This window comes from Herpailurus yagouaroundi, unplaced genomic scaffold (genome assembly GCF_014898765.1).
Source record: "Herpailurus yagouaroundi ecotype Mexico unplaced genomic scaffold, PumYag 77, whole genome shotgun sequence".
Classification (NCBI taxonomy): Eukaryota; Metazoa; Chordata; class Mammalia; order Carnivora; family Felidae; genus Herpailurus; species Herpailurus yagouaroundi.
Window position 1 is genome coordinate 7,239,548 of NW_024412388.1, and position 12,494 is coordinate 7,252,041.

At 42.7% G+C, this 12,494-nt stretch overlaps 1 protein-coding gene across 9 annotated transcripts in view; it reads left to right on the plus strand.

Annotated features, from left to right (window-relative positions):
• Positions 1-12,494, plus strand: part of UBE4B (ubiquitination factor E4B) — a 125,549-nt gene that overhangs the window by 75,033 nt on the left and 38,022 nt on the right. For all 9 annotated transcript variants that reach the window (XM_040460757.1, XM_040460750.1, XM_040460749.1 and 6 more), the window contains 8 exons: positions 1,313-1,454; positions 2,321-2,421; positions 3,886-4,000; positions 7,516-7,599; positions 10,105-10,161; positions 10,738-10,854; positions 10,953-11,051; positions 11,631-11,744. In XM_040460757.1, the coding sequence (XP_040316691.1) occupies positions 1,313-1,454; positions 2,321-2,421; positions 3,886-4,000; positions 7,516-7,599; positions 10,105-10,161; positions 10,738-10,854; positions 10,953-11,051; positions 11,631-11,744 (829 nt within the window). The remainder of the gene's footprint in view (positions 1-1,312; positions 1,455-2,320; positions 2,422-3,885; positions 4,001-7,515; positions 7,600-10,104; positions 10,162-10,737; positions 10,855-10,952; positions 11,052-11,630; positions 11,745-12,494) is intronic.

A 12,494-nucleotide genomic window follows, 5' to 3' on the forward strand; every position in this document is an offset into this window, starting at 1 on the left:
GCTGTTAGCAAAGTTTTGGGGGTGTCAAAAGTTAAATGCATGGAAGTGGCATCCCTAATCCCTGTGTTGTTCAAGGATCAACTGGATTTTTCTGAAATTCTAAGGTCAATTACATATATATTCCAAAATTAGTTATGTATATATATGCACCTGTCTGCATAGCGTATTGTTTATATCTCAACCCCTGTTGGTCCTGTGGGCTTCTAGCCTTTAATTGTCTGCCCCAGTTGAAGGAGGCTGGGTCTCCAGTTTGCGATCTTTTTCCCATCCTTTATCATCTTTCCTATATAATTTTGGGGGCTAAGTTTATCTTTTCTCATTTTCTTTTCACCTCCAAATTTCTGCCCTCTCCCTGTGCCGTGATTACTCTCCGTGTGCCTTTTGTGTGGGGATCAAATAAATCTGTGAGTCAAACATCAGATTTGGTATGTGACTTGCTGATGGACGATCCGTTCTTTAGTTTCCTCACACCCAACCCCTGAGACAGTGTTTGGTGTTGGTCTCAGAGAATAGTTACGACCAATCATAAGTGCTTCGTGTTGTATCCTGCTTCTGATTTACAAAACGCTTCCACTTGCTCTCACTTCAAGCCTCGCTGCTGATGGGATGGGGTTGGTTCTAGGCTCGGGCAGTCAGGAAGCAGTACGGCTGGGATCCAACCCAAGTTTGGATACTCCTAGTGCAGGATTTTTGTTTCGTTTGTTTTTTACTGTGCTCCCTTGCCTCTGTCGCTGAAAGTTTTGGAAGTCTTTGTGTTCGTAACAAATACTTTTATGTTTCCTTCTCTAACTGGACAGATTTCCTTTTCTGGTCCTATTGCCAAATGGTGGGTGAAGGCCTTTGAGATTTATGGCAGAAGTCACGAGGAGTATTCTGTTAGTCTTTGTCACTTCACTCCCGAAGCGTTTGATCCCAGCAGTAGCATAGTCCGGTTTCAACTTACCAGTGTGCCCGAGTGGAGCCGGCCAGCTTGGTTTTAGTACATGTGATATCCCTTCAGATGCCTGGCACACGGTGGCAGTTCTTAGCCCTCCTGGCTTCGTAAGCTGCCGTTCCCAAAAAGATAAGAAGTCGGATTTCTGATCCAACTCTCTTCTTAGGTCAGTAAAATGTTTACTAAGAGTTACTGTTGTTGGCCTTGGAGCAGGTGAAATCAGAGGTCAGCTCCAGGCTTGGCTGCATGGGTGTCTGTGTTTTGTCCTGGGTGCAGGGATCCTAACAGGCTTTCTGCTACAGAAATGCAGACTCTAGCAAAAATAATCGATTCCGAGAAGAGATAAGAATCATCGATTTTCTTTTCTCTTCTCCAAAGTTTGGGAGCCTCTGGTGGGACAGGTACTTGGGATTCCTACAGTGACCATTTCACCATCGAGACCTGCAAGGAGACAGACATGCTGAACTACCTCATCGAGTGTTTTGACCGAGTTGGAATAGAGGAAAAAAAAGCACCAAAGGTAATATGAAATAGATGCATTTCAAAAACCCACAAAAACCTGGTTATTTTTTGATAAATAATCATCCCTCCTGCCCTTCCAAGGAACATTCATTTATTCGGTCAGGAAAATGGTTCTCAAGCATGCAATATGCACCAGGCACCGGACCAGGAGCTCGAGGTATATTAGGGAACAGAACAGACAGAGATCCCTACCCTCACGGAACTCACATTCTAGTGGAAAGAAGAAGTGATGGGGGCAAATGCCATTGCCACCAGCGACTTATAATAATTCCGATAATTACAATTTTCCCGATAATTTCCGAGAGCCTGTCGCAAGTGTAATAATCACCCGCATTTATGGAGTGCCAACACTGTGCGAGGTTGGGTGTTGTTTTTATTGTCTCGGTAAGCACACGAACCTCAGGGACATTAATTGTCCATAATCACATAAAAATTACAAAATTAGCTTTAAACTCGAAGCTATACTTTCTCTGCTGTTTCGTGCAGACTCTATTATTATTTCCTTCCCAGTTCACTGTCTGCTTCTAGTTTTCCAAACTAGTCCTCTTGTCCACCTGTTAGTTATGCTTGTGAAGGGCTTCCCCGGGCTTTGTTGCTCGTCACCATAGCAAAGGCAGAGAGCATGCCCACATCTGTGCGGTCCCCCATTGGTCACCCCACACTTCTCTTTCTTCTCTGACCGTAGATTTCAGCGGAGGCAGCACACTTGGAGGATAGGGTTACTCTGGTTGGTTCATTGTGAGTAAAGCAAGAGAAAAACATGCCGTTTCCCGGAGATCGATCTCTTCTGACTCTTGTCAGTTTTCAGCAGCGCAGCACTCTTTCGTTTGTTTGTGTAGCCCTAACCTGCGCCTTTCATTTCAGATGTGCAGCCAGCCAGCGGTCAGCCAGCTTCTGAGCAACATCCGCTCACAGTGCATATCCCACACCGCGCTAGTTCTACAAGGTTCCCTGACACAGCCAAGGTGGGCAGAACCGTACTTGCTCCTGTTAACAGGGAGAGGACCCTGTGCATCAGCGGACGTCAGGCTGCCCAGACACCTTGCGCCACCTTGGATAATGCACCCTCTCACCTGTAAAACAAAAGTGGTGACTTTGTTGAGGTCACTTTGACTAGGTGACCGCTGAGGTCCCTTCCCTTCTCTGAAACAGTGTGAAAAGAAAACAAGCCACTCTCTGTCTGCTTTCTTTCTTTTTTTTTTTTTTTTTAATTTTTTTTTTTCAACGTTTATTTATTTTTGGGACAGAGAGAGACAGAGCATGAACGGGGGAGGGGCAGAGAGAGAGGGAGACACAGAATCGGAAACAGGCTCCAGGCTCTGAGCCATCAGCCCAGAGCCTGACGCGGGGCTCGAACTCCCGGACCGCGAGATCGTGACCTGGCTGAAGTTGGACGCTTAACCGACTGCGCCACCCAGGCGCCCCTCTGTCTGCTTTCTTTATGGACCATTGTTGAAATATGTCAACGTCAAGGCAGGAAATGAGTATTTAGTTTAACAGCAGCTGCTTGAAATCAGGGGAGGTACTTGGAAAAGTGTGTAGGTCATCGCTTTCCGTATATCATACAATCGCTTTCTGTTATTCAGTAATAAACAAAAATGGTAGAATAGTTAATTGGGGAATCACCAAAGTATACTACATTATTCGCTGGTTGTTTCTGAGGGTCCCATAAAGGTTCAATATAGTTTAATAAAAGTATTTGCAGATTTCATGTATTTTCTGAAAAATATCTGAAGGAAACATGATGCAGAAATATCTAAGTTAAGAATGGCAAAGTTACAACATTTATTTGTTCTGGATGTTGTTCTGTTATTTTCTGTACCATAACCATATGTTTTTGAAACTTGTCACAAAGAAGGAAAAGGAAGGGAGTGCCTGGTTGGCTTAGTCAGTGGAGCATACACTCTGGATCTCAGACTCGTGGGTTTGAGCCCCATGTTGGGTGTAGAGATAAATAAATAAACTTTAAAAACAACAACAAAAAAAAAAAAAAAAAGAAGGAGGAGGAGGAAATGGTTAAACATGTACCAAAACATTACAAAAAAAAAAATTCTATTAAAATTAATAAGAGTTTTTAAAAAGTCCTCAGCTACTGCTGATCTTTTCTTTTCAACTGGATGAGACATAAACAAGTAAAAGAGATATATAAGGCTTCCTTTTTGGGGGTACTGCTTTATTTTTAAAGGGTCGAATGTAGGAAAACATGGATTCTTTGAAACTTTCCATAGTCTCTCGTTAAAAAGACCAAAAAGGGATTATTAACAATAGGAAAGGTGATCTTTTGCCTAAAACCGTTACATAGAGTATTTGGGAGATTCCAAGTTTGACTTTTGACTGGACCCTTCCGCTGACGTGACAGCCCGTGTGCCGTGTTGTCACCCAGTGAGGAGCTGAGCCATCACAGTCCTTGTCTTTTTGTGGGTTGGCAGGTCCGTGCTCCAGCCGTCCTTCCTGGTGCCGTATATGCTGTGCCGGAATCTCCCGTATGGCTTCATGCAGGAGCTGGTGAGAACCACTCACCAGGATGAAGAAGTGTTCAAGCAGGTGAGGGTTTGTGAGTTCGTTACCGAAGCTTTTAGCCGAGGAGCTCCTGTGCTGATTTCTAAAGGCACCATGCATTGGAAACTTCTGTTTCTGACTGTGATCTGCATGCATTATTTGCTCAGAGAGCTCTGCTTGATCTTTTCTTTTCTTTTCTTTTCTTTTCTTTTCTTTTCTTTTCTTTTCCTTTCTTTTCCTTTCTTTTCCTTTCTTTTCCTTCCTTCCTTTCTTTCTTTCTTTCTTTCTTTCTTTCTTTCTTTCTTTCTTTCTTTCTTTCATGTTTTATTTATTTTTGAGAGAGATACTTGGAGTATGAGCAGGGAAGCCGGGCAGAGAGAGAGGGAGACACAGAATCTGAAGCATACTCCATGCTGTCAGCACAGAGCCTGACGCGGGGCTCGAACTTGTGAACCGCAGGATCGTGACCTGAGCCGAAGTCGGACGCTTTCTCTCTTGAGATGATTGGATTGACAGCTGCATTGTTCCAATCATTTGTCCACCTCAGTCAGTCAAGCATCGAGTGTTTTAAACAGTGTGTTAGTGCCATGGGAGGGAAGCACTAGCAGGCCCAGTTCCCGATTCCAAGTCTCTTTTAACATAAGAATACCGAGAGGTAGCATGAGACACAATGCTGGTTGAGTCATATTGGAAATTAGTTCTCTGAGTTTACAGAAAAAGATCAGTAAGTCAGTGACTAAATTAGCTCCGTGGCAGTCTGCGCACCCATAGAATCTTCTGTCTTCTCACCACTAAACTGGGAATGAGATCTCATGTCTTGCTAATGACTTCTCTCATTAAGTAGTCATACGGTTTTTATATCTCGCCGTGTGAAGTCAAGTGGAAATGCAGATAGGGGATATTTTGTAATAAAGCTATTTATTTAGCCTCAAAGGTCTCTTCATGGTGAAACTTTGGCATCGCTTTTGGTGGTTGTTTTCCGGCCTGTGTTGTGAACACTTTGCCACAGCAACTTTCACACAAGCCACATCCCTTGATGGAGGGATTTTTAAGACATTTTCTTACAGTAGACTGTGTGATCATGAAAGAGTAGCTGTCATTGATAGGATTCCTTGTCATCTATTTGAATACCTAGTATTATTTGTCACTATTAATATTAAGGCCTTTGAAATCTCAGGAATTGTGTTTTACCAGCTTCCCAAATATTAGTAAAGGATGAATCCGGGAGCCAAGCTCCCAGTTAGTATTGTGACTATGTCTGGAATTCCTCGAGTACTTTCCTTGGATGTGTCTAGAATTACTCGAGTACTTTCCTTGGATGATGGTCTTGTTGACTTGCAGGAATACTTAACGCAGCATAGTGAGCTTTCCTTCTCTAGAAAGGTAAGCGAACTCTGTTGAAAATAAATAGCTGTCTCGCGAGGTTCAAGCACACACTCTGGTGTGTGTGCGATGTGCACTAATTAGATTCCTTTTCCTCTTCTACGAGACCTCATTTGAGGAACCCAGAGTAGCTTTAGCTATATAAAACCAGCCCAGTGATCAAGGGTGTGGCGGGGGGGCTCAGTCAGTTAAACGTCCGACTCTTGGTTTCGGCTCAAGTCATGGTCTCACGATTCATGAGTTCAAGCCCTGTGAGGGGCTCTATGCTGACCGTGCAGAGCCTGCTTGGGATTCTCTCTCTCTCCCTCTCTCTCTCTGCCCCGCCTCTGCACTCACACATACCCTCTCTCTCAAAATAAATAAATAAACTTTAAAAAACATTTAATAAAAATAGAAAGGTATAACATCAGCCCAGTGATCAGCTGACAGGGGTACTGTCCCTATTTTATTCTAAAGAAACTTACACAGAGTTAACGCAGTGATCTCTTTTTTTTTTTAATTGAGATGAAATTCCCGTAACATAAAATTAACCAATTCAGTGGCATTTAGTACATTCACAGTGTTGTGCAACCACTATTGCTTTTTAATCACAGCATTCTGATGCCTTTTCTGCCACTCAATCTCGAACACTTCCTCTGTCTTACGAGTTACCTTGTATTTTTTCTAGAGAGAAATAAATGATGAGTGAGTGGACTTTGAATCACCAACAAACATATACCGCATAAACACCACACATATACCATACATAAAATCCATCAAAAAATAAAAATACATAAGTCACAAATTCCATAATGCTTGACTATTTGAAAAATATTAGACCTAATAATACCTTGTCTACCGTAAATTAAATCCTGCCTGCAGAAAAGGATAACTCTACTAGAAGGATAAATATGATAGCATTCTGGGGGAAAAGTTTGAGAGTTTTCTAGTGACCAGTTGTGAAATTTATTTTTGGTGATTTGGGAAGTTCAGTTTTGTTTTTTTCTTGATTGTAATTTTGTCATTTCTCCGACCCCACACCTAAGCTTTACCTGTCCATGTTTAGCTAGCTTCCAACAGTACGTTACTTCTACCCTGAAAGTTTGAGTTGCAGAAACTAGAACCATCTTTTCCAGAGCTGTCTTTTTATCTCAAGACAGTCCACAGGCACTTTGTAATCCAGGGTACTTTTTTTTTTTTTTTTTTTTTTTAATCCTGTGCTCCTTAAATGAAACTGCTTGATACAATGGGACGAAATTAGTAGGAGAGGGAATTTGTCAGATTTTCTAGTGGCTTGATAGAATACTCCCATTTCAGCTTGTTGGCATTTGGATTGTCCGCTGTTGTTTATACCATTTTCTACTTAATGTTATTAGTCTGGAATCCCGGCCAACTCCCTAAGTGTGTCAATCAGTGGGCGCATTGTGACATTTGAAGATGAGTTGTACTGAGCAGATCTTACATGGTGATAATGTGCCCTGGCATTAGTGATAAACTTGTAAAAATAAACATAGGTGCCCTCCTTAAGCTCTGATCTCACGTTATTGTATTAATTATACCACACATGGAGGTAAGTCATTCTAATCAAGTTTTCTTTTATATTTTCAACATTTATCAACCGTCTTTTTACTCTGCATAATTAAAGTTAATATCATGATAATAAGATCCATTACAGGTTTATTTTTCTTGTTCTCTTCAAAATAAATAGGGAGAGATGAGAAGAATCAGATGGAGGTGGGAGAGCGGCAGCAAAGACTTTTTCAAAATACTGATAGAGCTGGGAAAATATTGGAACATTTAGTCTAGCTTCTGTACAGATTATAGGTGCTTGGTAATCAGAAACCTATTCATTGCTGAGATGTACAGAATTGAGTTGATAAGGTGAGGACCCCTTGGGGACTCCTAGAACAGGCTCGAAAATTGTGAGTTTCTGCTGAGTCCCTCGGAGTCCTGCCAGAGAATTAGGGCTCACCGAATCCTGTTACTTCTGGAAAATTCAGCTATATTACTTTATGGTTAGCCTCATCAAAGGACAGCCACACGCCATGGCTAGATACTAGACCCCTTTATAAACAAAACAGGTTTTCCCTGGGGAAGGTGGAAATGCTTGGGCATTCAGATTTGGCACTTTATTTATCATGCCTCCTGTTCTTATGTTTTCCTGAACTTACAGTTCTGATTTATTTTTTTTCTTACAGATCTTTATCCCCATTTTACAAGGCCTGGCTCTCGCTGCCAAAGAGTGCTCCCTCGATAGTGACTACTTTAAATACCCCCTCATGGTAAAACTTGGCTCTTTTTCTTTAAGCCATTCATTAGATGCTTTTCTTCCAGATTATTTTAACGCACACTTTTCTTTCAGGTCCGCAATTAACCTTGTTTTTACATTTAAAACATGAAAGCATTGCGTTGGCCTTGCGGTGTTTGCTGTGAAGAGAGTTTTAGCGCTGGGACGTGTTGCGCCCATCCGAGCCCTAGACAGGAGTCGGGGACGCACCCTTAAAATGCACTTCCCCTTCTAGCGTAGCTTATGAAAATGACAATTCTGGGCGGTGTCCTTCTGATTCTCCTAACAGGCATATAATAACTGCAACGAAATTTTGTTACTGAAAAAATTTTTAAAAGCTATTACAAATTCAAATAAGAAGGTAGAGCTGTACTAGGAAAACTAGTCCAACTTTATGTAGTGACTTTCTACGGAAAAGCCTCAGTAGGTTGCTTGTTTATCTTCCCCGTTCCCTTCAAGTTTCATGTGGGAGACAGATCTGCTCGTCTCTGTAAGGTACTTAAGAGCAAGCGTTGAGTCATGGACAGAACTTTCCTCCAGATTCCCATTGAGGGCCTTGATTGTTGTGAAAACAGCTAGAACCAGGTAGAAGAAAAAGGCAGGGGCGGGGGAGGCTCTTCTCTGAATTTGCTTCTTGGAAATTTTTGGAGAAAACTGCCCTGATGTCTATTTTTCACTCTAGAAATGTGAAGGAAAAAGGATCAAAATACGAAACGAGCCAACTCTATGAATAAATACAACCTTGTGTAAGCCAAGGCCCTGGTTACACTGATATTTTTACTGGAGTTGTTCCTTTTACTCATTCTTCCTACTGACTTAATTCCATTTTCCCGTTAACTCGGTACCCACCGAGGACCTATTCTGTGCCAGATACCGGGGCTGCTTAGACAAGGTGCCCCTCTGCGAGTTGCTCCTGACTTACTGCAAAACTCAAGTCCACAACAGCACAATCAGATAATCACGAGGGGTACAATTATCTCTTTTAATACATCAATTTTAATATGTGTGCTTAATCAAAACTGAGCTAAAAATCTTAAGTGCTGGGAAATCAGAAGGTGAAATGGGAATTCTTAGTTTTAAAAATAACTTTGAATGGCTACATGTCAAGGCTCTTTCCACTGCACATGCTATTCAAGTTTCTAATAAAATTCTGTTAATCCTTATGCACTTTCCTGTCTGTGCCAGATAAAGGGAAGTGAGATCATCTGATTGTTTGAGTTCAGTGATGAAATGAGTGCACATTAATTATCACTCTATTATGTAAATGTTCCTTCATGGAACTGTGGGCTTTTCTGTTGGGGACTGATGTGGCTTGATGTTTTGGTAAGGAGCTTTTAGTGTCAGAGATCAACAAAACGTTCTTGGTCAAAAGACAAAGGCCTCCATTATGGCAGACAATAGTTTGATTTTATACCATTAGTGCTGCTCGGATGGCCATGAGAGTGCGGTGCAAGGAAGGACAATGGGGGCAGGAGGAGGAAGACCGCTGCAGCTAGAATCAGAAACAATCGTGATTATTCTCCGGCTCAGCGCATCCCTGCGTTGCCGTACCCTGGAATCAACTGGGGATCTTCAAAAAATACCGCCACCCGGCTCCTAGCCGTGATTCCCCCCATCATGGGTGTGGTGAGGGTGGGGCCTGGCATTGGGCTTTCCCAGCTTCCCAGGTGATCCTCTTGCGCAGCACCATGTGGGAACCCCTGCGCTAGGCACTGAGAGCTTTTCCTTTGCGGTAGCCCTCTGAGCCTCAGTGGCACCTCGAGGCACATCGGCGCCTAAGCGCGTCGACTCAGAAGCTTCCATTGACTGGTTTAGCAACTTGTGTAGCTCTCTTCAAATCACAGAAGATTAAGCTCACTGTTAAAGTAGCATTTGACTGGAATACTATGGCCATGTTAAACTGTGTTCATGCCCCTAAAAACAATTTTTCCTGCTTCCCTAATGTGAGAATGATTGGAGCTCCAAAGGAAAGTGTTGGAGTTCTCAAAAACATCAGAGGTCTTGAAACCATGTAATACTTTTATTTTATTTTTTTTCCATGTAATAGTTTTAAATATGTTCTGAATTTGGTTGCTTATTAGATTGTAATTAGTTGTAGTGCCAATTAGCACTGGAAAGAGTAGTCATCTAAAGTTCACGAAGCATGTCTTTTTTGACATGGAGAGATGTTAAGTGAAAACATCATTTTTTTATAAAAATATACACATTTATCTCCATGTGTGTATGCACAGAAATATCTCTGGCAAGCTATTAACTAAGATATCGATAGAGGGTAAAGTTTATGAATGGTTCTTAGCTTCATTTTATATTTCTGTTTTATCTGAAGTTTTTACATTGAGCGGGAATTAACTGGTTCATCAGAAAAGCAGTGAAGCTGTTAGTGTTTTGGAAGGAATGCATATAAATTTATAGCAGCATTAAAGCTGTGCCTTGATATTACACGTGGCAGTCAGTTTAAGGTGAAATACGCTTAAGCTACCCTTTCTGATCTTATTTCTAGGCTTTAGGTGAGCTCTGTGAAACCAAGTTTGGGAAGACACACCCTGTGTGCAATTTGGTGAGTGCCTTCCTAATGGACTTTCATATATTCGGGGGATGTCTAACTCAGAAGATCTCCCTTGAGTAACATTATCTGAAAGACATCGCTGAGAGGACATTTAGATGAGATGTAGGTAGCACGTCCGGGGCGGCTCGCAGCGGTTCAGTCAGTTAACCCTGCACGTTACTGCCTGGGATCGTGTTATTTATCTTCTTTTGTGGTTTCTGTAGAAGTATGGTGCAACTAGGCGAGCAAGTCCTATGGAAAACTTGACCTGGCCTTTGAGAGTGGAAGAGTAGCTCGTCTGAACTCTTGTCGAAGAGCTTCTTGAAACATAAAAGTTCAGAGACTATCTTGTAAAAACGTAGAGGGGTTGGAGGCTTCTCCTCCTCCATCGGAGACGAGAAAATACCAACAGGGTTCCTAGCACATTGTGAGCTTTGGGTTTTTGTGTGTTAGCTGTCAGCCGTCGTACTGGTGGCTGAGAGCCAGCTGAACAGGTTGGCTGGGGAGAACTCTGTTCCTTACGTTTTCCCCTCACTTGCCGACTTAGCAGCTTGATTCGCTTCTTCCTTTTTTTTTTTTTAAACGTAGGTTGCTTCTTTGCCGTTGTGGTTGCCTAAATCCTTAAGCCCTGGCTCTGGGCGGGAGCTGCAGAGACTCTCTTATTTGGGGGCTTTCTTCAGTTTCTCAGTCTTTGCAGAAGATGATGTAAGTACGGTGGCCATTTGCACTCGGCTGCTCTTCTGTTGAGATCCCTGCCTAAATGTATGTTGTGTATGGGTTGAATATTTTCCTTCTCTTTCCAGGCTAAGGTGGTTGAGAAGTATTTCTCAGGGCCTGCCATTACCCTGGAAAACACTCGCGTGGTTAGCCAATCACTGCAGCACTACTTGGAGCTGGGAAGGGTAGGTGTTTGAAAATTGCATTCAAAGGATGAGTGAAAGAGAAGTTGCATGTCAGTAACCTGTGCCCTGAATGAGAACTGTCGCAATACTATGTGGCATCACGGGGTACTGGCTCTGAGGTTAGTGGCCATGCCGTCTCTCCAGCTTGTCCTCAGACCTTTAAAATACGAGACTGAGCGAGCGCTGTTAGTTTGCATATACTCCTTGATGACCCAAGTATAGTGTGTGTCCCAAGTATAGATTAATGTGTCTTCAGTTCTGAAACTTTAGCAGCAAAATTCTAGGCTAACGATAGCATCATTAAGGTAATCTTGATCCTATCCCTCAAGGAAACGGCGAAGTCCATTTTATTACAACTGTAACTCCTTCCCCCCACTCCGTAATCCACTTCCACGCGAATCGTCTTGACACAGTTGAATTTGGGCATTTCTGTTCCTCTTGTAGTCAGCTTCTCCTAACGTGAGTGGAAAGAGTAGAGGAGAGAAAGGCGGAAGAAGCCTAGCTGTTCTCGAGGTCGAAAGGAACAATTTATTAAAGTAAAATTTTAATTTTTTTCTTCCTTCAAAAAAATAACTTCAGCAAGAGCTCTTCAAGATTCTGCATAGTATTTTGTTAAATGGTGAAACCCGCGAGGCGGCTCTCGGGTACATGGCAGCTGTGGTCAATGCCAATATGAAGAAAGCGCAGATGCAGGTAGGACTCCGAAGGACTTTTACTTCTTGGTGTAATTCATTCACCTAACATGTGTTTACTCGGAAACAACACCAGGCACTGTTGTGGCAAATGGAGACGCAGTGTCGAGCAAGATAGAAGAGCTTCCTGCCTCTGTGGAGCTTACGTTCTCCAAGCTAAATGGTAGACACATAAACATATTGTCTCAGGCCGTCCTAGAATCTGTGAAGCAAGTAAAGCAAGGTCGAGGATTGAGAGTAACTGGACGTACCAGGAGGAAGGTATGGGAGTGATTTTTGATCAGGTAGTGGGGAAGACCCTTCTAAGGAGGTGCTGTGTGATCAGAGACCTGGCTCGTGTGAAAGTCAGCCATTACAAGTCTGGAAAAAGAGTTTTCTAGACACGGGTGAAGCACCAAAGGTGGGAATGAACTAGCTTCGGAACAAGCTACACGTGCAGATGTCAGTGACTGAGAGTGTACAGGAAAGAGAATGGCGGGTCATGGGCTAGCGGGATGGGCAGAGGCTCCCTCAGACCAGGGCTGACGTGGTAAGAACTGGAATGGGAAAACACTGGAGGCTTTTGCGGCAAGGAAGCCACCAAATGTGCTGTGGGAGGAGGGACAGAAGCAGACCCGAGGCAACCAGTTACAAGGTTATAAGCGTACCAGATCTGGTGAGGAGACTGGTGGCTTGGACGACTTTGCAAAGGTAGAAAAGTTAGAAGGGCATCCTTCCTATATTATTTATAAGTAATGAACGAAAGGTGTGA